The 23156-nt window shown below is 50.0% G+C and overlaps 1 protein-coding gene across 1 annotated transcript in view; it reads right to left on the bottom strand.

Moving 5' to 3' along the window:
- Nucleotides 1-19341, bottom strand: part of ces2b (carboxylesterase 2b) — an 80061-nt gene extending 60720 nt beyond the window's left edge. The window contains exons 1-5 of the mRNA XM_060837925.1: nucleotides 19060-19341; nucleotides 9760-9964; nucleotides 7664-7805; nucleotides 3915-4048; nucleotides 1695-1848 (exon numbers count right to left, since the gene is read on the bottom strand). Coding sequence (XP_060693908.1) covers nucleotides 1695-1848; nucleotides 3915-4048; nucleotides 7664-7805; nucleotides 9760-9964; nucleotides 19060-19129 — 705 coding nt within the window. The 5' untranslated portion in view covers nucleotides 19130-19341. The remainder of the gene's footprint in view (nucleotides 1-1694; nucleotides 1849-3914; nucleotides 4049-7663; nucleotides 7806-9759; nucleotides 9965-19059) is intronic.
- Nucleotides 19342-23156: the final 3815 nt, after the last annotated feature.

The following is a 23156-nucleotide window of genomic DNA, read 5'->3' on the forward strand; positions in this document are numbered from 1 at the left end:
GTTTTACCTGAGTGTCAGAGGCTGAGGAGTAACTTATAGAGGTTCATAAAATCATGAGGGACAGAGATAGAATAAATAGACAAAGCCTTTTCCCTGGGGTGGGGGAGTCCAGAACTGAGGGCATAGGTTTAAGGTGAGTGGGGAAAGATATAAAAGAGACCTAAGGGGCAACCTTTTCACCCAGAGGGTGGTACGTGTATGGAATGAGCTGCTGAAGGAAGTGGTGGGGGCTGGTACAATTACAGCATTTAAAAGGCATTTAGATGGATACATGAATAGGAAGGGTTTAGAGAGATATGAACCAAGTACTGGAAAATGGGAGTAGATTAGGTTAGGATATCTTGCTGGCATGGATGAGTTGGACTGAAGGGTTGGTTTCTATGACTCCAGAAATAGGAGACAATGCCTCAGAGTTCAGACAGGAGGGTGGAGTGAGCTAATCTTTACACCAGAAACTAATTTAAGATCAAAGCTAGGCCTGCGGTGTGAGGCCTTTGTGTTTGTTAAAAACTACTCACATAAATACTCAGGACACTGTGTAATGGGGACAAAGAAATTATGATAGATATTATACCTTTTGCAGAAAAGGGGATCATGGAGATGGAAAACGTTTCACTATTCCTTATGGGACACAACTGTCACTGGCTGGGCCCAGCATTTATTACCCATCTCTAGTTGTCCCCTTGAGAAGGTGGGAGTGAGCTGCCTTCTTGAACTGCTGCAGTCCAAGTGCTGTAGGTAGACCCACGATGCTCGAAGGGAGGGAATTCCAGGATTTGAAGGAACGGTGATCTATTCCAAGTCAGGATGGAGAGTGGCTTAGAGGGGAACTTGCAAGGGGTGATGTTCCTGTGTATCTGCTGCCCTTGGCATTCTAGATGGAAGTGGCCATGTGTTTGGAAGGTGCTGTCTGAGGATCTTTGGTGAGTTTCTGTAGTACATCTTGTAGACAGTACACACTGCTGTTACTGAGTGTCACAGATGGAGGGAGTGGGTGTTTGTGGATGTGGTGCCATTCAAGTGGGCTGCTTTGTCCTGGATGGTGTCCAGCTTCGAGTGTTATTGAAGCAGCACCCATCCAGGCAAGTGGGATGTATTCCATCATACCCGTGACTTGTTCCTTGTCGATGGTGGACAGGCTTTGGGGAGTCAGGAGGTGAGAGTTACTCGCTGCAGAATTCCTAGCTCTGACCTGGGACGTATCCCTGGCAATGTCCAGACCAGTCCAAATTGGTCAGTCTGCTCTGGGAATTCGGTTTGCCAGTTAACTGCACCTGCTTAACTCCACCAATGATGTCCCAACCAATCAGCACCCTGTTCCGTGGTATACAGAGCAGCGTGCTGAAAGAGTTGGGGGAATTGGGAACTCACTGCTACGGAGAATGGTCAAGGTGAATAACATTGATGTGTTTAACAGGGAACAAACAAGAGAAAACAATCAGATCTGTTGTTGGCTTGAGGGTGAAAAGGGGCAGGGAGAAACCGGTCAGGAACAGTTGGGCTGAATGGCCTGTTCCTGTCACATTGAGCAAAAGGTCATTTCATATTCTCCTGTGAGGATGAAGGTAAATGTCTCGTGTTGGGACAGACTGGTTTCACAAGCCCTTCAACCAAGAGCACATAACATTAAACTGTGGAAATATTCACTAAAACACTTCAGACTGAAGGAGGAAGAATAAAGACCAATCACGTACATGGTACGAAACGCTCATTCCACCGGCAGATTCTCCAAATATGGTCACCAGACCTGGGTCACCTCCGAAGTTCTCAATGTTTTCCTGGACCCACTTCAGTGCTGCAACTTGATCCAACATGCCCCAGTTTCCCGGCAGATGCTCATCCCCTGTGCTGAAGACAGAACATCAGGCAGATATTGCTGTGTGTGACACTTATAACAGCAACAACAACCTGCATTTGTAAAACATCAGCATCATCGGAAATCATCCCAAGGCACTTCACTGGAGCTTTATCAAACAATGTTTGACACGGAGCCAAACCTTGGTCAATGGGATTGATTTTACTGAAGCATTTTAATAGAGAAGAGGGTGAGGAGATTGAGAGGGAATCTTAGACCGCCCAAACTTAGTGCCCGGGCAACTGAAGGCACGGCCGACGTGAAAGTCAGGAACACACAGAAGGCCAGCGTTAGAGGAACCCGGATCTTGGACAGATATAGGACTGGAGGGGATTACAGAGATTGGGAAATCATAGAATCCGCGACAGTGTGGAAAGAGGCTGTTCAGCCCATCAAGTTGGCACCGCCCTCCAAAATGCATCCCACTTAAACCCAGAGCCGTCCCTTTCCCTGTAAACCCGCATTTCTTATGGACAATCCACCTAACCTACAGATCTTCAGGATTGCGGGAGGAAACTGGAGCACGCAGAGGAAACCCATGCAGACATTGGAAGAATGTGCAAACTCCACACAGACAGTCTCCTGAGGATAGGATCGAACCTGGGACCCTGGCGCAGGGAGGCAGCAGTGTTAACCACTGAGCCACAGCGGGTGAGGGCATGGAGGGAACTGAAAACAAGGTTGAGAATTTTAAATGTGAGCCTGGCTTTACCAGGAGCCAGCGTCGGTCAGTGAGTACAGGGGGAGATGGGTAAACAGGAGTGAGCAAGGAGAGAAGCAGCAGTGTTTTTGATCATCTTGTGCTGACCAACAGGGGTCAGCCTGAGGTCATTCTGGACAGCACTGAAATAATGGAGCGTGGTGGGGGTAACAAAAGGATAAATACTGAGAGGCTGTATCCCATGGCTGAAAACTATGGCAGTGTGTCAGTGTGGGGGTGGGGCAGGGGTGATCAGGGATGTAATGTCTTCAACTAAAGGGCTGTGAATATTTGGAAATTCTTTACCCGAAACAGTTATGAATGCTGCATCATTGGATATAGTTAAGTTTGGGACTTAGGACACCATTTATAATTTAGACTGAGCGTTGATCATATATGGTAGCCTAATTCCAGACTCTAACCTATATTTACTTTGGGTAATGTATGTTCATCAAGCCTACATGCCCATGTGGACTCTCAGTGTCCTCCAGAGATTCTTACATTTCAATCTGCTTCTTCCAGTATTCTTTGCAGACTGTGTGAACCCTGCCCACACTGTGATATTTATACCAAGTGATGGGCAGCTCGGTGACGTCACAGCATGATTGCGCCAGGGTCTAAACAGCCTCACACAAAGACGGAGATCCAGACTCCCACTACGCTCAGGGTGAAACCAATTCTTCTCCTCACTTTCCTCCTCCTCCTCCTGCCAATTACATCTTAAACCTGTCTTCCAGGTACTGACCTCTCTGGGAAGGAACTGGATCTTTCTGACTGGCTCGGACCTTGTTTCTAATTTTATACTCCGCAGTTGAATATCACTCTCGCCTTCTCTGTTTCAAGCAAACAACTCCAGCTGATATAATCTTGCCTCATCCTCCAAACTAACAACACGAGGGATAGCTCTTCAGCCCATTGAACCTGCTCCATTCTATAAACGATCTGCTGGGTCATCTTCTCTTGCCTGTCCTGTTCCCCAAATCCCCAGAGATACCAAGGATCACTCTTTGTCAATCTTAAATGACATCAATGACACATTGGAAATTCTCTGTCCTAGAAAGCTGTGGACAAAGATTCGCACCATTTTCATGCACCTCAGTCTGAAATGCTCATTCCCCCTCCACCCAACTCATCCTGAGACTGACTACCAGCAAGAGTGCCAAGCCTGGGGAAACAACAGCTAAACTGTTCTCGACTTAACGTCTCTTTGACCAATTTGTCGGGATCCCATAATTCAACATGCCATCAAACCACACAGTGAGGGAGCCTGGATTAGGCCAATGGCTTTGGTTCAGATATAATGAATCAAAAAGGCCTCTCAGCTGCAGTCAATGTTTCAGATTGTCTCTTTGTAATTACCTGATGAATCCGAGAATTCCCAGCCGATACTGGATCACCACCACGACCACATCCTCATAAGCTGCAAGTGATGATCCATCGTAGACAGATGCACTTCCTATCATGAATCCACCACCATGAATCCAGACCATAACCTGACAGATAGAACAGGATCTGGTTAGAATATCAGAACTGCTCACTGGGATCTGGTGGGAATCCAGCTGCTGGGTGATTGGACTGAGGGAGCTGTGTTGGATTCAGGTCTTGGTTGCGACTGAAAGACAGTCTTCTCACGATGACAACTCAAATGGATCCTTTCAATTAAAAAACTGCTCTTTACAATTTAATCAAATGTGATCAGATAAATCAGCCAATAGAAATATAACCATAGAGTCATACAGCAAGGAAACAGATCAGGAATGATGTTGGACAGGGAATGAGGAGGTACTACCCTCTATTACACTCTGATCGAATGTCAGGAAATTTGATTTTCAAAACAAGTGAACAACAATTGGAATAAAGTCAAAACCACAGGAATTTAGGAGAGACTGAGAACAAGAAAGCACAGATTTAAGGTGATCTGCGAAGGAAACGATGGGGCCAGGAACAAGTGGTTCAGGGTCTGGAATGCACTGTCTGAGAGTGTCGGGGAGGCAGGTTCACTCGAGGTGGGATCTGGATCATTATGTGTGAAGGAAACAGTTTCAGGGCAAGAGGGGACTGAGAGGACAGTGGCACGAGATGACTTGTTCCTGTAGAGAGCCAGCAGAGACACAACGGGCTTCTCCTGTGTGGTGCCCATTCTGTGAATGTATGGAAGCCATTTGGCCCATTGCAAATGGTTTATATGAAAACAAACAGCGACCCAATGCTCTGCCCACTGATGGTTTTCTCCGTGAAATCTTCCAACTTCCTCAGTTTTAAATATTTCACCAATTTTCCCTTAAGCACTTTAATGCTGACAGCATCAACAGCACCCACGTCCTCAGTTTAGCTTCCCAGGTTCCTGTACCCCTGTGTGTCAAGACTTTTCTCCTTAAACTCTGTCACCCTGAGAATTATTTTCATTGAAGGCACTTCCCCAATCAGTCTCTCCCTGACCTCTCTATGGTGCAACCTCACAGCTTTTCACTCCCACAGGAGGAACATTCCCAGTCACTCAAGTCTCTCTGAATGAGGACTGATTCACATCTCTGGTGTCAGTTTGACTGATCCAAGTTGTTGTATCCCTCCCTCAGGCACAATGACACGATGTATATATGAAGCTGGACCTGTGTCCCAAAACTGTGAATAAGACCTTGAGACCGAAACAGTGACTTGTCAAGGTTCAGTGATTTGTCAAGGTTATAAACACTACACACACTTAAAATTATTATTCCTTTGGTACATTATCTGCTAATCCCATTGTTCTTCTGTTTGACCCTTCTCATCTCCACTCATGTGCACCTTTTATATGGGTGAAAGTTTCAGTTTAGTTCTAGTCTTTCATGACTGTTGACTTTTCAGTGACTCATTTCATCACACAGCAGTCAGCTATTTGTGGACTTCAACAGTTTCCTCATTTCCCCTTCCCCCACCTCATCCTAGTTTCAAACTTCCAGCTCAGCACTGTCCCCATGACTTGTCCGACCTGCCTAGCTCCTTTTCCACCTATCCACTTCACCCTCTCCTCCCTGACCTATCACCTTCATCCCCTCCCCCACTCACCCATGGTACTCTATGCTACTCTCTCCCCACCCCCAACTCCCCCCAAGCTTATCTCTCCACCCTTCAGGCTCACTGCCTTTATTCCTGATGAAGGGCTTTTGCCCAAAACATTGATTTCGCTGCTCGTTGGATGCTGCCTGAACTGCTGTGCTCTTTTTTTTAAGATTAGATTACTTACAGTGTGGAAACAGGCCCTTCGGCCCAACAAGTCCACACCGACCCGCCGAAGCGCAACCCACCCATACCCCTTACCTAACACTACGGGCAATTTAGCATGGCCAATTCACCTGACCCGCACATCTTTGGACTGTGGGATGAAACTGGAGCACCCGGAGGAAACCCACACAGACACGGGGAGAACGTGCAAACTCCACACAGTCAGTTGCCTGAGTCGGGAATTGAACCTGGATCTCAGGTGCTGTGAGGCAGCAGTGCTAACCACTGTGCCACCGTGCCGCCCGTGTCTTTCAGCACCACTGATCCAGAATCTGGTTTCCAGCATCTGCAGTCATTGTTTTTACCTTGAACTATTTCTCTGCCAAGTTACTTTGAGCTTGGTCTCTCCTTATCTGAGTAAACTTTGCCTTTTCAAAGTCCAAATCACACTTTGTTATTTGTGATCCGGCATGGTGTCTAATTGTTGCTCCTTTACCCTCAGCATATTACTATTGGATGAGGGACCCTTGTGATGCAGTGCTCGTGGCCCAAACTCTTCAAGTCCCAAGTTCAAGTCCCACCTATTCCAGAGCTGGGTAATCACATCTCCAAACTGAGTGATTGCACAATATTGATTCTTGTTGGATTGCACAACTGCCATAATGGTCAGAGGTGGATGCAGGAGGAACCTTTATTCATCCAGCAATTCCTCTGTTCCTGAGCTGACAATCTACTACAATCCTGAGTGAATGCAGCTTTGTTGAAGTTCTGTTGTTCCAGATGAGCCAGAAATGTGGGAGACACCATTGAAAGAGCAAATGGAGAGCTCCCCACTCAAATCACCCACTCGGTAATTCCATTTCTGTTTATGGGATCTTACTCTGCACAAAACCAATGGCTACATTTGACGATAAGTTACCAGCAATTGCACCTCAAATTTTATATAAGAAATATCAACAAGTAATCAGGGTGAGCCTGCCTTGTTTCAAATGTAAACAAAACTTGGCAGTTAACTATCACTCATCATTAAACAGTACATGCTGCATTGTAAAATCTCCAGCAATCTTCTTCAGCACTCTCATTTATTGCCCATCCCTAATTGCCCAGAGGGCAGTTTAGAGTCAGAGTCAATCACATTGCTGTGGGTCTGGAGACACGTGTGGGCCAGACCAGGTAACGTCAGCAGTTTCCTTCCCTAAACGACATAAGCGTACCAGATGGACAATCGACAGTGGACTCACGATCAGCTTACTTCCAGATTTTACCCAGTTCAAATTACACCATCGGCCAGGACGGGATTCAAAGCCGGGTACCCAGAAGCTTACCTGGGTCTCCTGATTAACAGTCCAGTAATTAATACCACAGGACCATTGCCTCTCCGTCTGTTTTAACAATTTGAGCTGAAGAATAACTGTTACCCCAGAATGACCTCCCAGCTCTTGTTCAACACAGTCAGATACTTCACATCTCTGTGAGTGAGGGGTGTCGGCTCAGTACCGCACAGCAACAGGCCATCAAAGGAAGCACTCCCAACAGTGCAGCACTCCCTCAGCACTGCACTAGTGCACCAGCCTGAATGCACCTTCAACTGTCTGAAGTGGGACTTGAACCCACGACCATCTGATTCAGAGGTGAGAACGCAGACACTGAGCCACAGCTGACACCATCACCACAAGAAATGGGAATGTTGACTGATGCAATAACACTGAGGCCATACACAGTGACAGCTGAGACCAGGTAACTCTCACTGGTCGGGCTTGATTCAGGGACACCTGCAGTAAGTGGTGAGCATCACCCCCAATTCTGTCAGTCTGGGGAACCAGATGCTCTGAGACCTATGACCTTCCCAGCAGGTCACAGGTTGTCGTTACGGGCCAGGGAAGAATTAACGCCAACAGTTTACTCACAGGAAGTCTCTTATTCTTCTCTTTTGGCGCGACAGGTGTGTGCACATTCAGGTACAGACAATCCTCACTTGATTTATTGGAAGCAAAATCAAATGCAATCAGTTTCTTCAAAGCCTCCAGTACAGATTCATCTTGTAGACATCTGTGGGATGTTGGAAAGAGAGAAATGGATTCCAGGTAAACAGCATTCTGAGACATTACCTGTTGTGGCAAAGTGACAGCAATGGGACAGCACTGGCACCGAGAAGTTCTCAGTTCAAATCCCATGACATCTAAACCCAGCACATAAACAGAAATTGCTGGAGAAACGCAGCAGGTCTGGCAGCATCGATGGAGGGAAGAGGATTTCTTTTCTGAAGGAGAGTCAGTGGACTTGAAATATTAACTCTGCTTTCTCTCCATAGATGCTGCCAACCCTCCTGAGTTTCTTCAGCAAAGTCTGATTTAGTTTCAGATCTTCAGCATCTGCAGTTCGTTGTTTTATTGAAGTTCAGTAAACTAGTTAATCCAGTAGAAAGTGAGGACTGCAGATGCTAGAGTTCAGAGTCAAGAGTGTGATGCTGGAAAAGCACAGCAGGTCAGGCAGCATCCGAAGAGCAGGAGAATCAACGTTTCAAGCATAACCCCTTCATCAAGCTGATTCACTTTATAAAAATGCACTGTGGACAATTCATGAACAATGGCTGCATCCCCCAGTGCTTTACCATTACCTCCACAGTACAGTGTCTGTTCCACTTTCAGAGCAGGTACCTGCAGGAGAAATCTAGCCCCAAAATGCTCTAATAAGCTGATCTTATCCAAATGTGCTACCTCTGACAATACAGCACTCCCTCAGCACTGCACTGCCACTGTCAGCCTTGTGTGGAATCTTTGGACACTTTCCTTTGTTTAAAAAATATTGGAAAATAGAGAAAAGGGCAGTTTGATTGACAGACAAGAATCCTCTCATTGTGCGATTGACGAATGGTAGGCTGGATAACAAGGATACAACGCCCCAGGTGCTCACCTTCCACCCCACCAACCTTCACATAAACAAAACCACCCGCCGACATTTCCGCCACCTCCAAACAGATCCCACCACCAGGGATATATATTCCCTTCCCACCCCTTTCCGCCTTCCGCAAAGACCGTTCCCTCCGTAACTACCTGGTCAGGTCCATGCACCCCTACAACCCACTCTCCCATTCTGGCACCTTCCCCTGCCACCGCAGGAACTGTAAAACCTGTGCCCACACCCCCTCCCTCACCTCTATCCAAGGCCCTAAAGAAGCCTTCCACATCCAAAGTTTTACTTGCACATTCACTAATATAATTTATTGTATCCGTTGCTCCCGATGCTGTCTCCTCTACATTGGGGAGACTGGATACCTCCTGGCAGAGCGCTTTAGGGAGCATCTCCAGGACACCCGCACCAATCAACCACACCGCCCTGTGGCCCAACATTTCAACACCCCCTCCCACTCTGCCGAGGATATGGAAGTCCTGGGCCTCCTCCACTGCCGCTCCCTCACCACCAGACGCCTGGAGGAAGAACGCCTCATCTTCCTCCTCAGAACACTTCAACCCCAGGGCATCAATGTGGACTTCACCAGTTTCCTCATTTCCCCTTCCCCCACCTCATCCTAGTTTCAAACTTCCAGCTCAGCACTGTCACCATGACTTGTCCGGACTTGTCCTACCTGCCTAGCTCCTTTTCCATCTATCCACTCCACCCTCTCCTCCCTGACCTATCACCTTCATCCCCTCCCCCACTCACCTATTGTACTCTATGCTACTTTCTCCCCACCCCCACCCTCCTCTAGCTTATCTCTCCACGTGTCAGGCTCACTGCCTTTATTCCTGATGAAGGGCTTTTGTCCAAAACGTCGATTCCGCTGCTCCTCGGATGCTGCCTGAACTGCTGTGCTCTTCCAGCACCACTGATCCGGAATCTGGTTTCCAGCACCTGCAGTCATTGTTTTTCCCACAGGACAGGTTTACTGTGACCAATGGCAGGACTGGATGGGACTGAAGGCAGATGTCACATGATTCTACCCAGGAATTCTGTCCAATCAGCTGGTCAGGCCTGAGCCTATCAGCCAGACTCTCACTCTTACCCAGGAGGCTGGCTGGTTGCCTCCCTGATCCCGGTCCATGCTTCTGCTGCCTGGGGTGCAGCAAATCGCAGGGCTCCAATCGGTGGCTTTGCAAACGGGATTCCCAGGTAGTCATAGACAGGTTTAGCCGTCCCCTTCACAGACACCTTCCTTCCCTCCAGCATCCCATACTTTGTCACAACGACTGGAGACTCCTCACTGGCTTCTGAAAAGAAAAGTATCTGTCAATGGCACAGATTTCTGTTGCTGAACCACACGCCCACCTTCCCTTTTCAGGTTAAAAACAGAGGAAACACCAGCAGTTGATTATTCAGCCCATCTAGCCTGCTCCACCATTCAACATGGTCATGTTTGCTATCTATCATCCTCCTGCTCTCCCCACATACCCATTGATGCCTGTCATGTCTAGAAATCTACTTCTCTCTTCAATATAAACTCAGAAATCACACAACAGCAGGTTATAGTTCAACAGGTCACTTTCCTCCACCTGACAAAGGGGCAGCGCTCTGAAAGCTTGTGACTTCAAATACACCTGATGGACGATAACTTGGAGTCATGTGACCTCTGACCTTCTGCACCCCAGTCCAACACGAGCACCTCCACATCATTTCTTAAACATATTCAGTGAGTTTTCCTCCACAGTCTTATCTCTTGGAGGATTCCACAGGTTCTGCACCCTGGCAGAAGAATTTGTTTGGGGTCTCCTTTGGCTCAATGGATCATACGCTCATGTCCAAGGCAAAGTGTCGTGGGGTTCAGTCCTGCTCCCGAGACCCAAGCACCCCTTCCACGCGATACACCAGTGGAATACTTACCCAGAGCTGCCTGTCAAAGGGAACAGCATCTAGATGGAATGTTAAATGGAGATCCCATCTTCCCTCTTGGCGAACGTAAAAGATCTGACAATTGCTATTCAAAGAAGAGCAATTTGTTCAGGATTAGGTTATCACGGGGAGTCCTACTGGGTATTCTGGGCAATAGTTATCCCTCAATTATGAGGACTCACTTGGGAAAGTACAAAGATACACAAGTCCCTGAAGTCTGTTAAGTATATTCAAGGCTGAGATAAACAGAACCTGTGCCTTCTGCAAGTCTGGACGTTTCTCCCCTACTATCATAAATATCCGAGCTATTCTCCTGCCAAGGAGCCAATCAGAGACTTGTTGCCAAGCTTATCCACAATCAATCAGCAATCTGTCGCTGGACGAATCTCACTCTGCACACACCTCCCAGGCACCATGGCACATTTTCCCTCCTCCACCCCTGCTTGCAAAGTAACAGTGTAAACACAACTCCCAATGAGTTCCAGTAAGACCTTCCCCAGTTCTTATCCCATTTTAGTCCACAATCAAAAAGAATTTTTTAAAAATGTGGTCTTTACACAATCAGCATCCCTAAATAAGATTACTGGGTTATTGATCTCTGCTGCTTGTGGTGTGCAGGACAGCTAGTGCGTGGCTTATGTAGTTGCTCAACTTGAAACCTACAACATTGGCTGTAACATGATTTGGAGAAGACTAAATATGGGTAAAGCAATCATCACAATCCCCTTTCCTTGACCACTCTGTCTGCCCCTTTCCCTCAACTGAAACAATAGACAACAGGTGCAGGAGTAGGCCATTCTGCCCTTCGAGCCTGCACCACCATTCAATATGATCATGGCTGATCATCCTTAATCAGGATCCCGTTCCTGCCTTATCTCCAAAACCCTTGATTCCACTATCCTTGAGACCTCTATCCAACTCTTTCTTAAATGAATCCAGAGACTGGGCCTCCACTGCCCTCTGGGACAGAGCATTCCACACAGCCACCACTCTCTGGGTGAAGACGTTTCTCCTCATCTCTGTCCTAAATGGTCTACCCCGTATTTTTAAGCTGTGTCCTCTGGTTCGGCACTCACCCATCAGCGGAAACATGTTTCCTGCCTCCAGAGTGTCCAATCCTTTAATAATCTTATATGCCTCAATCAGATCCCCTCTTAGTCTTCTAAACTCAAGGGCATACAAGCCCAGTAGCTTCAGTCTTTCAGTGTAAGGTAATCCCGCCATTCCAGGAATTTACCTGGTGAACCTACGCTGCACTCCCTCAATAGCCAGAATGTCTTTCCTTAAATTTGGAGACCAGAACTGCACACAATACTCCAGGTGTGGTCTTACCAGGACCCTGTACAGCTGCAGAAGAAACAGATGGGCTGTAACCTTCTTCTGGTGATTTTTACCCCAAGCTGAATCCAAACACATCACCACCCAGACCAGCCATTTCCATCTTTGTAACATTGCCCAGTTTTGGCACAGTCACAACTCATCAAGATAGATTCTTGATCAGTCGGGGAATCAAGGGTTATGGGGAAAGGGCAGGAAAGTGAACTTGAGGAATGTCAGATCAGCCATGATCCAATCGAAGGCCTACTCCTACTCATGTTCCTATTTCTTATGGCCACTGTTGTGAAACACACACAGTCAGGGGCTTCATGAGCAGGACAAGTGCCGAGAAACGCAGACTGGGGTCACAGTGTTTAACTTTACAATGCACTCACCAGAGATGTACCTGGGAGGTAGTGGCAGGGAGGCTGTTGGGACGTTGGCTCAGGACTCTCTTTCAGTTATCTCTTTATCCTTTTTATTCTTAAACTATGCAACATGGTTCCCCAATTATAGCGACCATTGGAACTTTCCACTGTATTTTACCATATTATTCATGAAAAATACAAATGACAACAAATAAATCATTCATTCACTTGGTCACTCGCGCTCCTTCCTTCTCTCTCCTTCACAAGCTCACCATCCATCACCCTCAGACTCCTTCTCCTTCCCCTAGTCTCTCACCCTCTGCCTCCCTCCTTCCTTCCCTCCCCCAGTCTCTCCTTCCCACCCTCCTGCCCGCGCTCTCTCAGGCTCTCCTTCCCTCCCACCCCCCTTCAGGCTCTCCTTCCCTCCCACCCCCCTTCAGGCTCTCCTTCCCTCCCTCTCTCCCTCACTCTCTCCTTGCCTATTTCCCTCCTACTCTCCCTCACTCCTTCCCTCCCTCTCTCCCCAAGTCTCTCTCCTTCCCTCTCCCTCTCTCCTTCCCTCCCTCTTTCCCTCAGTCTCTCTCCTTCCCTCTCTCTCTTCTTCATTCTCTCTCTCCTTCAGTCTCTCTCTCCTTCAGTTTCTCTCTTTCCCTCTCCCTCAGTCTCTCTCCTTCCCTCTCTCTCTCTCTCCCTCAGTCTCTCTCCTTCCCTCTCTCTCTCTCCCTCAGTCTCTCTCCTTCCCTCTCTCTCTCTCTCCCTCAGTCTCTCTCCTTCCCTCTCTCTCTCTCTCTCTCTCTCCCTCAGTCTCTCTCCTTCCCTCTCTCTCTCTCTCCCTCAGTCTCTCTCCTTCCCTCTCTCTCTCTCTCTCCCTCAGTCTCTCTCCTTCCCTCTCTCTCTCTCTCTCCCTCAGTCTCTCTCCTTCCCTCTCTCTCTCTCCCTCAGTCTCTCTCCTTCCCTCTCTCTCTCTCTCTCCCTCAGTCTCTCTCCTTCCCTCTCTCTCTCTCTCCCTCAGTCTCTCTCCTTCCCTCTCTCTCTCTCCCTCAGTCTCTCTCCTTCCCTCTCTCTCTCTCTCTCTCTCTCCCTCAGTCTCTCTCCTTCCCTCTCTCTCTCTCTCTCCCTCAGTCTCTCTCCTTCCCTCTCTCTCTCTCTCTCCCTCAGTCTCTCTCCTTCCCTCTCTCTCTCTCTCTCCCTCAGTCTCTCTCCTTCCCTCTCTCTCTCCCTCAGTCTCTCTCCTTCCCTCTCTCTCTCTCCCCTTCCCCTCTCTCTCTCCCTCACTCTCTCTCCTTCCCTCTCTCTCTCCCCCTTCCCTCTCTCTCTCTCTCTCCCCTTCCCTCTCTCTCTCCCCTTCCCTCTCTCTCTCTCCCCCTTCCCTCTCTCTCTCTCCTTCCCTCTCTCTCTCACTCTCTCTACTTCCCTCTCTCTCCTTCCCTCTCTCTCTCTCCTTCCCTCTCTCTCCCTCACTCTTTCTCCTTCCCTCTCTCTCCCTCACTCTCTCTCCTTCCCTCTCACTCTCTCTCCTTCCCTCTCTCTCTCCCCTTCCCTCTCTCTCTCTCCCCTTCCCTCTCTCTCTCTCCCCTTCCCTCTCTCTCTCTCCTTCCCTCTCTCTCCTTCCCTCTCTCTCTCACTCTCTCTACTTCCCTCTCTCTCCTTCCCTCTCTCTCTCTCCTTCCCTCTCTCTCCCTCACTCTTTCTCCTTCCCTCTCTCTCCCTCACTCTCTCTCCTTCCCCCTCTCTCCCTCACTCTCTCTCCTCCCCCTCCCTCTCTCCCCTTCTCCTTTCCTCTCTCCCTCATTCTCTCTCCTTCCCTCTCCCTCTTTCCCTCCCTTAGTCTCTCTCCTTCCCTCTCTCTCTCCTTCCCTCCTTCCTTCCCTCTCTCTCCTTCCCCCTCTCCCTCACTCTCCTTCCCCCTCTCCCTCACTCTCCTTCCCTCACTCTCTCTCCTTCCCCCCTTCCCTCTCTCTCTCCCCTTCCCTCTCTCTCTCCTTCCCTCTCCGTGTCTCCCTCAGTCTCTCTCCTTCCCTCTCTCTCTCCCTCAGTCTCTCTCCTTCCCTCTCTCTCTCTCCCTCAGTCTCTCTCCTTCCCTCTCTCTCTCTCTCTCCCTCAGTCTCTCTCCTTCCCTCTCTCTCTCTCTCTCCCTCAGTCTCTCTCCTTCCCTCTCTCTCTCTCTCCCTCAGTCTCTCTCCTTCCCTCTCTCTCTCTCTCTCCCTCAGTCTCTCTCCTTCCCTCTCTCTCTCCCTCAGTCTCTCTCCTTCCCTCTCTCTCTCTCCCTCAGTCTCTCTCCTTCCCTCTCTCTCTCTCCCCCTTCCCTCTCTCTCTCCCTCACTCTCTCTCCTTCCCTCTCTCTCTCTCCCCTTCCCTCTCTCTCTCTCCCCTTCCCTCTCTCTCTCTCCTTCCCTCTCTCTCTCTCCTTCCCTCTCTCTCCCTCACTCTTTCTCCTTCCCTCTCTCTCCCTCACTCACTCTCTCTCCTTCCCCCTCTCTCCCTCACTCTCTCTCCTTCCCCCTCCCTCTCTCCCCTTCTCCTTTCCTCTCTCCCTCATTCTCTCTCCTTCCCTCTCCCTCTTTCCCTCCCTTAGTCTCTCTCCTTCCCTCCTTCCTTCCCTCTCTCTCCTTCCCCCTCTCCCTCACTCTCCTTCCCCCTCTCCCTCACTCTCCTTCCCTCACTCTCTCTCCTTCCCCCCTTCCCTCTCTCTCTCCCCTTCCCTCTCCGTGTCTCCCTCAGTCTCTCTCCTTCCCTCTCTCTCTCTCTCCCTCAGTCTCTCTCCTTCCCTCTCTCTCTCTCCCTCAGTCTCTCTCCTTCCCTCTCTCTCTCTCTCTCTCTCTCCCTCAGTCTCTCTCCTTCCCTCTCTCTCTCTCTCTCCCTCAGTCTCTCTCCTTCCCTCTCTCTCTCTCTCTCCCTCAGTCTCTCTCCTTCCCTCTCTCTCTCTCTCTCCCTCAGTCTCTCTCCTTCCCTCTCTCTCTCCCTCAGTCTCTCTCCTTCCTCTCTCTCTCTCTCCCCTTCCCTCTCTCTCTCCCTCACTCTCTCTCCTTCCCTCTCTCTCTCTCCCCTTCCCTCTCTCTCTCTCCCCTTCCCTCTCTCTCTCTCCCCTTCCCTCTCTCTCTCTCTCCCCTTCCCTCTCTCTCTCTCCTTCCCTCTCTCTCTCACTCTCTCTACTTCCCTCTCTCTCCTTCCCTCTCTCTCTCTCCTTCCCTCTCTCTCCCTCACTCTTTCTCCTTCCCTCTCTCTCCCTCACTCTCTCTCTCCTTCCCTCTCACTCTCTCTCCTTCCCTCTCTCTCTCTCCCCTTCCCTCTCTCTCTCTCCCCTTCCCTCTCTCTCTCTCCCCTTCCCTCTCTCTCTCTCCTTCCCTCTCTCTCCTTCCCTCTCTCTCTCACTCTCTCTACTTCCCTCTCTCTCCTTCCTCTCTCTCTCTCCTTCCTCTCTCTCCCTCACTCTTTCTCCTTCCCTCTCTCTCCCTCACTCTCTCTCCTTCCCCCTCTCTCCCTCACTCTCTCTCCTTCCCCCTCCCTCTCTCCCCTTCTCCTTTCCTCTCTCCCTCATTCTCTCTCCTTCCCTCTCCCTCTTTCCCTCCCTTAGTCTCTCTCCTTCCCTCTCTCTCTCCTTCCCTCCTTCCTTCCCTCTCTCTCCTTCCCCCTCTCCCTCACTCTCCTTCCCCCTCTCCCTCACTCTCCTTCCCTCACTCTCTCTCCTTCCCCCCCGTCCCTCTCTCTCTCCCCTTCCCTCTCTCTCTCCTTCCCTCTCCGTGTCTCCCTCAGTCTCTCTCCTTCCCTCTCTCTCTCCCTCAGTCTCTCTCCTTCCCTCTCTCTCTCTCTCCTCAGTCTCTCTCCTTCCCTCTCTCTCTCTCTCTCCCTCAGTCTCTCTCCTTCCCTCTCTCTCTCTCTCTCCCTCAGTCTCTCTCCTTCCCTCTCTCTCTCTCTCCCTCAGTCTCTCTCCTTCCCTCTCTCTCTCTCTCTCCCTCAGTCTCTCTCCTTCCTCTCTCTCTCCCTCAGTCTCTCTCCTTCCCTCTCTCTCTCTCCCTCAGTCTCTCTCCTTCCCTCTCTCTCTCTCCCCTTCCCTCTCTCTCTCTCCCTCACTCTCTCTCCTTCCCTCTCTCTCTCTCCCCTTCCCTCTCTCTCTCTCCCCCTCCCTCTCTCTCTCTCTCCTTCCCTCTCTCTCTCTCCTTCCCTCTCTCTCCCTCACTCTTTCTCCTTCCCTCTCTCTCCCTCACTCACTCTCTCTCCTTCCCCCTCTCTCCCTCACTCTCTCTCCTTCCCCCCTCTCTCTCCCCTTCTCCTTTCCTCTCTCCCTCATTCTCTCTCCTTCCCTCTCCCTCTTTCCCTCCCTTAGTCTCTCTCCTTCCCTCCTTCCTTCCCTCTCTCTCCTTCCCCCTCTCCCTCACTCTCCTTCCCCCTCTCCCTCACTCTCCTTCCCTCACTCTCTCTCCTTCCCCCCTTCCCTCTCTCTCTCCCCTTCCCTCTCCGTGTCTCCCTCAGTCTCTCTCCTTCCCTCTCTCTCTCTCCCTCAGTCTCTCTCCTTCCCTCTCTCTCTCTCTCTCTCCCTCAGTCTCTCTCCTTCCCTCTCTCTCTCTCTCTCTCCCTCAGTCTCTCTCCTTCCCTCTCTCTCTCTCTCCCTCAGTCTCTCTCCTTCCCTCTCTCTCTCTCCCTCAGTCTCTCTCCTTCCCTCAGTCTCTCTCCTTCTCTCTCTCTCTCTCCCTCAGTCTCTCTCCTTCCCTCTCTCTCTCTCCCTCAGTCTCTCTCCTTCCCTCTCTCTCTCTCCCTCAGTCTCTCTCCTTCCCTCTCTCTCTCTCTCCCTCAGTCTCTCTCCTTCCCTCTCTCTCTCTCTCCCTCAGTCTCTCTCCTTCCCTCTCTCTCTCTCTCTCCCTCAGTCTCTCTCCTTCCCTCTCTCTCTCCCTCAGTCTCTCTCCTTCCCTCTCTCTCTCTCCCCTTCCCTCTCTCTCTCCCTCACTCTCTCTCCTTCCCTCTCTCTCTCCCCCTTCCCTCTCTCTCTCTCCCCTTCCCTCTCTCTCTCTCCTTCCCTCTCTCTCTCTCCTTCCCTCTCTCTCCCTCACTCTTTCTCCTTCCCTCTCTCTCCCTCACTCACTCTCTCTCCTTCCCCCTCTCTCCCTCACTCTCTCTCCTTCCCCCTCCCTCTCTCCCCTTCTCCTTTCCTCTCTCCCTCATTCTCTCTCCTTCCCTCTCCCTCTTTCCCTCCCTTAGTCTCTCTCCTTCCCTCCTTCCTTCCCTCTCTCTCCTTCCCCCTCTCCCTCACTCTCCTTCCCCCTCTCCCTCACTCTCCTTCCCTCACTCTCTCTCCTTCCCCCCTTCCCTCTCTCTCTCCCCTTCCCTCTCCGTGTCTCCCTCAGTCTCTCTCCTTCCCTCTCTCTCTCTCTCTCCCTCAGTCTCTCTCCTTCCCTCTCTCTCTCTCCCTCAGTCTCTCTCCTTCCCTCTCTCTCTCTCTCTCCCTCAGTCTCTCTCCTTCCCTCTCTCTCTCTCTCTCTCCCTCAGTCTCTCTCCTTCCCTCTCTCTCTCTCTCTCTCCCTCAGTCTCTCTCCTTCCTCTCTCTCTCTCTCCCTCAGTCTCTCTCCTTCCTCTCTCTCTCCCTCCCTCAGTCTCTCTCCTTCCCTCAGTCTCTCTCCTTCTCTCTCTCTCTCTCCCTCAGTCTCTCTCCTTCCCTCTCTCTCTCTCCCTCAGTCTCTCTCCTTCCCTCTCTCTCTCCCTCAGTCTCTCTCCTTCCCTCTCTCTCTCCCTCAGTCTCTCTCCTTCCCTCTCTCTCTCTCTCCCCTTCCCTCTCTCTCTCCCTCACTCTCTCTTCTTCCCTCTCTCTCTCTCCCCTTCCCTCTCTCTCTCCCCTTCCCTCTCTCTCTCCCCTTCCCTCTCTCTCTCTCTCTCCTTCCCTCTCTCTCCTTCCCTCTCTCTCTCTCCCCCTTCCCTCTCTCTCTCCCCTTCCCTCTCTCTCTCTCCTTCCCTCTCTCTCTCTCTCCCCTTCCCTCTCTCTCTCTCTCCCCTTCCCTCTCTCTCTCTCTCTCTCTCCTTCCCTCTCTCTCTCTCCTTCCCTCTCTCTCTCTCCTTCCCTCTCTCTCCTTCCCTCTCTCTCTCACCTTCCCTCTCTCTCCTTCCCTCTCTCTCTCACTCTCTCTACTTCCCTCTCTCTACTTCCCTCTCTCTCTCTCCTTCCCTCTCTCTCTCTCCTTCCCTCTCTCTCCTTCCCTCTCTCTCTCACCTTCCCTCTCTCTCCTTCCCTCTCTCTCTCTACTTCCCTCTCTCTCTCTCCTTCCCTCTCTCTCTCTCCTTCCCTCTCTCTCCCTCACTCTTTCTCCTTCCCTCTCTCTCCCTCACTCTCTCTCCTTCCCCCTCTCTCCCTCACTCTCTCTCCTTCCCCCTCCCTCTCTCCCCTTCTCCTTTCCTCTCTCCCTCATTCTCTCTCCTTCCCTCTCCCTCTTTCCCTCCCTTAGTCTCTCTCCTTCCCTCTCTCTCTCCTTCCCTCCTTCCTTCCCTCTCTCTCCTTCCCCCTCTCCCTCACTCTCCTTCCCCCTCTCCCTCACTCTCCTTCCCTCACTCTCTCTCCTTCCCCCCTTCCCTCTCTCTCTCCCCTTCCCTCTCTCTCTCCTTCCCTCTCCGTGTCTCCCTCAGTCTCTCTCCTTCCCTCTCTCCCTCACTCTGTCCTTCCCTCTCTCCCTCACTCTGTCCTTCCCTCTCTCCCTCACTCTCTCTCTTCCTCACTCACTCCTTCCCGCTCTCCCTCAGTCTCTCTCCCTCCCTCCCTCTCTCTCTCTCTCACTCACTCAGTCTCTCCTCTCTCTCTCAGTCTCCCTCACCTGAGCTGTAGCCCAGCGCCACAGCAGTGAGCAGGGCACACACCAGGCTCTGGCCAGGATGCGCCGCCATTGGGCTCTGATGTTGCCGTGGGCAGGGAGCGCGGCTCCGGTCGGGACTCCGCAATCTCTCGGGCTGCCTGAGGGGTCGCGGGGCTTCGCAGGACTCTCCCTGAAACCGACAGTCGGTAGGACTGCGTCGGAGCCGGGACAGGGACAAAGGTGAAAAAGAAAACTCCACAGAGAGAGGTGTGTCCCTGTCCCTGTCCCCACCCTAGCCCGAAGGTCAGGAACACACTGGCACTGCCTCTAGAAATCACAGCCTTTCAAAGCGTGCGGTGCTCTCTGAGGTCGGGCTGATAGAGAGAGAGAGGATGAGAGTGTGTGTGTGAGACAGTGAGAGAGACACACAGAGAGTGAAAGTGAGAGAGTGTGTGTAAACAGTCTGAGAGAATTTAACAGTCTCTTTCTCTGACAGCAGTTTATTCCGTATACCGTATCAGCTGTACGACACTATGACCTTTTACTATCAATTCGTTGTCCTATGATCCTGCCCCACAACCACCTGATGAAAGGAGCAGCGCTTTGAAAGCTAATGCTTCCAAACAAACCTGTTGGACTAGAACCCGGTGTTGTGTGATTGAGAGAAGTTAGAATCAACTAGGAGAAAGTGAGGTCTGCAGATGCTGGAGATCAGAGCTGAAAAATGTGTTGCTGGAAAAGCGCAGCAGGTCAGGCAGCATCCGAGGAGCAGGAGAGTCGACGTTTCGGGCATGAGCCTGAAGAAGGACTTATGCCCGGAACCTCGAATCTCCTGCTCCTTGGATGCTGCCTGACTTGCTGCGCTTTTCCAGCAACACATTTTTCAGCTGAGAGAAGTTAGAGTTCACTGTTGAAATAGTGCTGTAGGTGAAGGAATCTCACCGCAGTGCAGGGGAAGTGTGTCAGTCTTTCTAAAGGGTTAGAACAGGTAGTTCACATTATGGTTAGTACAGGGAGTTCAGGGAATAAGTACGTTAGTGGGGGCTATTTATTAGAAGGTAATAATTGTAACTTTTAGATAGCTAATTAAAATGTAATAGTAAACTTGCAGCCAATAGGGGGCTAGTCATAAGAACTGAAATAACTGTGGATGCTGGAAATCAGAAACAAAAACAGAAGTTGCTGGAAAAGCTCAGCAAGTCCAGCAGCATCTGTGGAGAGAAATCAGAGTTTACGTTTCAGGTGCAGTGACCCTTCCTTAGAATAGTTCACAATTACATCTGCAGGAAATGTACCCAGCTTCAGCTGCTCACTCAACAAGTGGATCTGTTTGAGAAGTGGTTGGAGACCCCAGGCGATACAAGTGGTGTACAGTGTCATGAATAGAGTTATGGAAATGTGGTCACAAAAAAAAACTAGAGTCACAGGTAGATAGGATAGTGAAGAAGGCATTTGGTAGGCTTTCCTTTATTGGTCAGAGTATTGAGTACAGGAGTTGGGGCATCATGTTGCAGCTGTACAGGACATTGGTTAGGCCACTGTTGGAATATTGTGTGCAATTCTGGTCTCCTTCCTATCAGAAAGATGTTGTGAAACTTGAAAGGGTTCAGAAAAGATTTACAAGGATGTTGCCAGGGTTGGAGGATTTGAGCTATAAGGAGAGGCTGAACAGGCTGGGGCTGTTTTCCCTGGAGCATCGGAGGCTGAGGGGTGACCTTATAGAGGGTTACAAAATTATGAGGGGCATGGACAGGATAAATAGGCAAAGTCTTTTCCCTGGGGCGGAGGAGCCCAGACCTAGAGGGTATAGGGGAAAGATATAAAAGAGACCTAAAGGGCAACTTTTTCACACAGAGAATGGTGCCTATGTGGAATGAGGTGCCAGAGGAAGTGGCAGAGGCTGGTACAATTGCAACATTTAAAAGGCATCTGGATGGGTATATGAATAGGAAGGGTTTGGAGGGATATGGGCTGGGTGCTGGCAGGTGGGACTAGATTGGGTTGGGATATCTGGTCGGCATGGACGGGTTGGATCGAAGGGTCTGTTTCCGTGCTGTACATCTCTATGACTCTATAGTAACTGTTTACATAGGGCAAGCAGTTAGTGCAGGAGTCCCTGCAGCTGTCCCCTGTCAACGAGGTATTCCATTTTGGATACCAATGAGGGCTTGGCTCATTTGGTGACAGCAGCAGCAATAGCCACTGCAGTGGCACCACAGCTGGTCCTGCTGTACAGAGGAGGGACAGAGCATAGTAGAGTAATAGTAATTGGAGATTTAATAGGCAGGGACACAGATAGGTGCTTCTGTGGCTGCAAGAGAGACTCCAGCAAGGGTATGATGCCTCTCTGGTGCCAGGGTCACGGATGGCTCTGAGCAGGTAATGGACATCATGAAATGGGAGGGTAAACAGACAGAAGTCATTGTCCACATTGGCACAAGTGACATGGGTCGGAAGAATGACACGGTCCTGCAATGACAATTCAGAGAGTTAGGTAGTAAATTTAAAAGCAGAACCTCTAGGGTAGTAATCTCAGATTTACTCCCCATGCTACATGCTACTGAGGCTAGGAACAGAGACAGAGTACAATTGAACACATGGGTAAAGAGCTGGATGGGAGGTGGGGGTAGGTTGGGGTCTTCGGATATGTGGATCATTGGGATGTCTTCCAGAGAAGGTGAGACCTGCACAAGAAGGATGGGTTACATCTAAACTGAAGAGGCACCAATATCCTGGTGGGGTTTCTATAGTGCTACTCAGGAGGGTTTAAACTGGTGTGACAGTGGGCAGGAATGAAGCAGCAGGTCAGTAAGTATGGAGTAGTGTTTTTGATATTTATGGATAAGGACAGGAGTGGACCTTGGATGAAGGTGTTAAATTGGATGAAGGTCAACTATAACTGAAGTAGGCAAGAATTGGTTATTGTGGATTGGGAGTGGCTATTTGAGGGTAAATCCATATCTGACAACAGGAGTCTTTTAGGACCAGATGATTAGAGTGCAGGACAGGCATGTTCCTGTGAAAATGAAGGATGGGAATGGCAGGATTTGGGAACAATAGACAATAGGTGCAGGAGTAGGCCATTCAGCCCTTCGAGCCTGCACCGCCATTCAATGTGATCATGGCTGATCATTCCTAATCAGTATCCGCTCCCTGCCTTATCTCCATAACCCTTGATTCCACTATCTTTGAGAGCTCTATCCAACTCTTTCTTAAACGAATCCAGAGACTGGGCCTCCACTGCCCTCTAGGGCAGAGCATTCCACACAGCCACCACTCTCTGGGTGAAGAAGTTTCTCCTCATCTCTGTCCTAAATGGTCTACCCCGTATTTTTAAGCTGTGTCCTCTGGTTTGGCACTCACCCATCAGCGGAAACATGTTTCCCGCTGCCAGAGTGTCAAATCCTTTCATAATCTTATATGTCTCAATCATATCCCCTATCAGTCTTCTAAACTCAAGGGTATACAAGCCCAGTCACTTCAGTCTTTCAGTGTAAGGTAATCCCGCCATTCCAGGAATTGATCTCGTGAACCTACGCTGCACTCCCTCAATAGCCAGAATGTCTTTCCTCAAATTTGGAGACCAGAACTGCACACAGTACTCCAGGTGTGGTCTCACCAGGGCCCTGTACAGCTGCAGAAGAACCTCTTTGCTTCTATACTCAATCCCTCTTGTTATGAAGGCCAGCATGCTATTAGCCTTCTTCACTACCTGCTGTACCTGCATGCTGGCCTTCATTGACTGGTGTACAAGAACACCCAGATCTCTCTGTACTGCCCCTTTACCTAAATTAATTCCATTGAGGTAGTAATCTGCCTTCCTGTTCTTGCCACCAAAGTGGATAACCATACATTCATCCACATTAAACTGCATCAGCAATGCATCTGCCCACTCACCTAACTTGTCCAGGTCACCCTGTAATCTCCTAACATCCTCATCACATTTCACCCTGCCACCCAGCTTTGTATCATCAGCAAATTTGCTAATGTTATTGCTGATACCATCTTCTATATCATTAACATATATTGTAAAAAACTGCGGTCCCAGCACTGATCCTCGCGGTACCCCACTGGTCACTGCCTGCCATTCCGAAATGGAACCGTTTATCATTACCCTT

Source organism: Hemiscyllium ocellatum, chromosome 17 (assembly GCF_020745735.1).
Source record: "Hemiscyllium ocellatum isolate sHemOce1 chromosome 17, sHemOce1.pat.X.cur, whole genome shotgun sequence".
In the NCBI taxonomy this organism is placed as follows: domain Eukaryota; kingdom Metazoa; phylum Chordata; class Chondrichthyes; order Orectolobiformes; family Hemiscylliidae; genus Hemiscyllium; species Hemiscyllium ocellatum.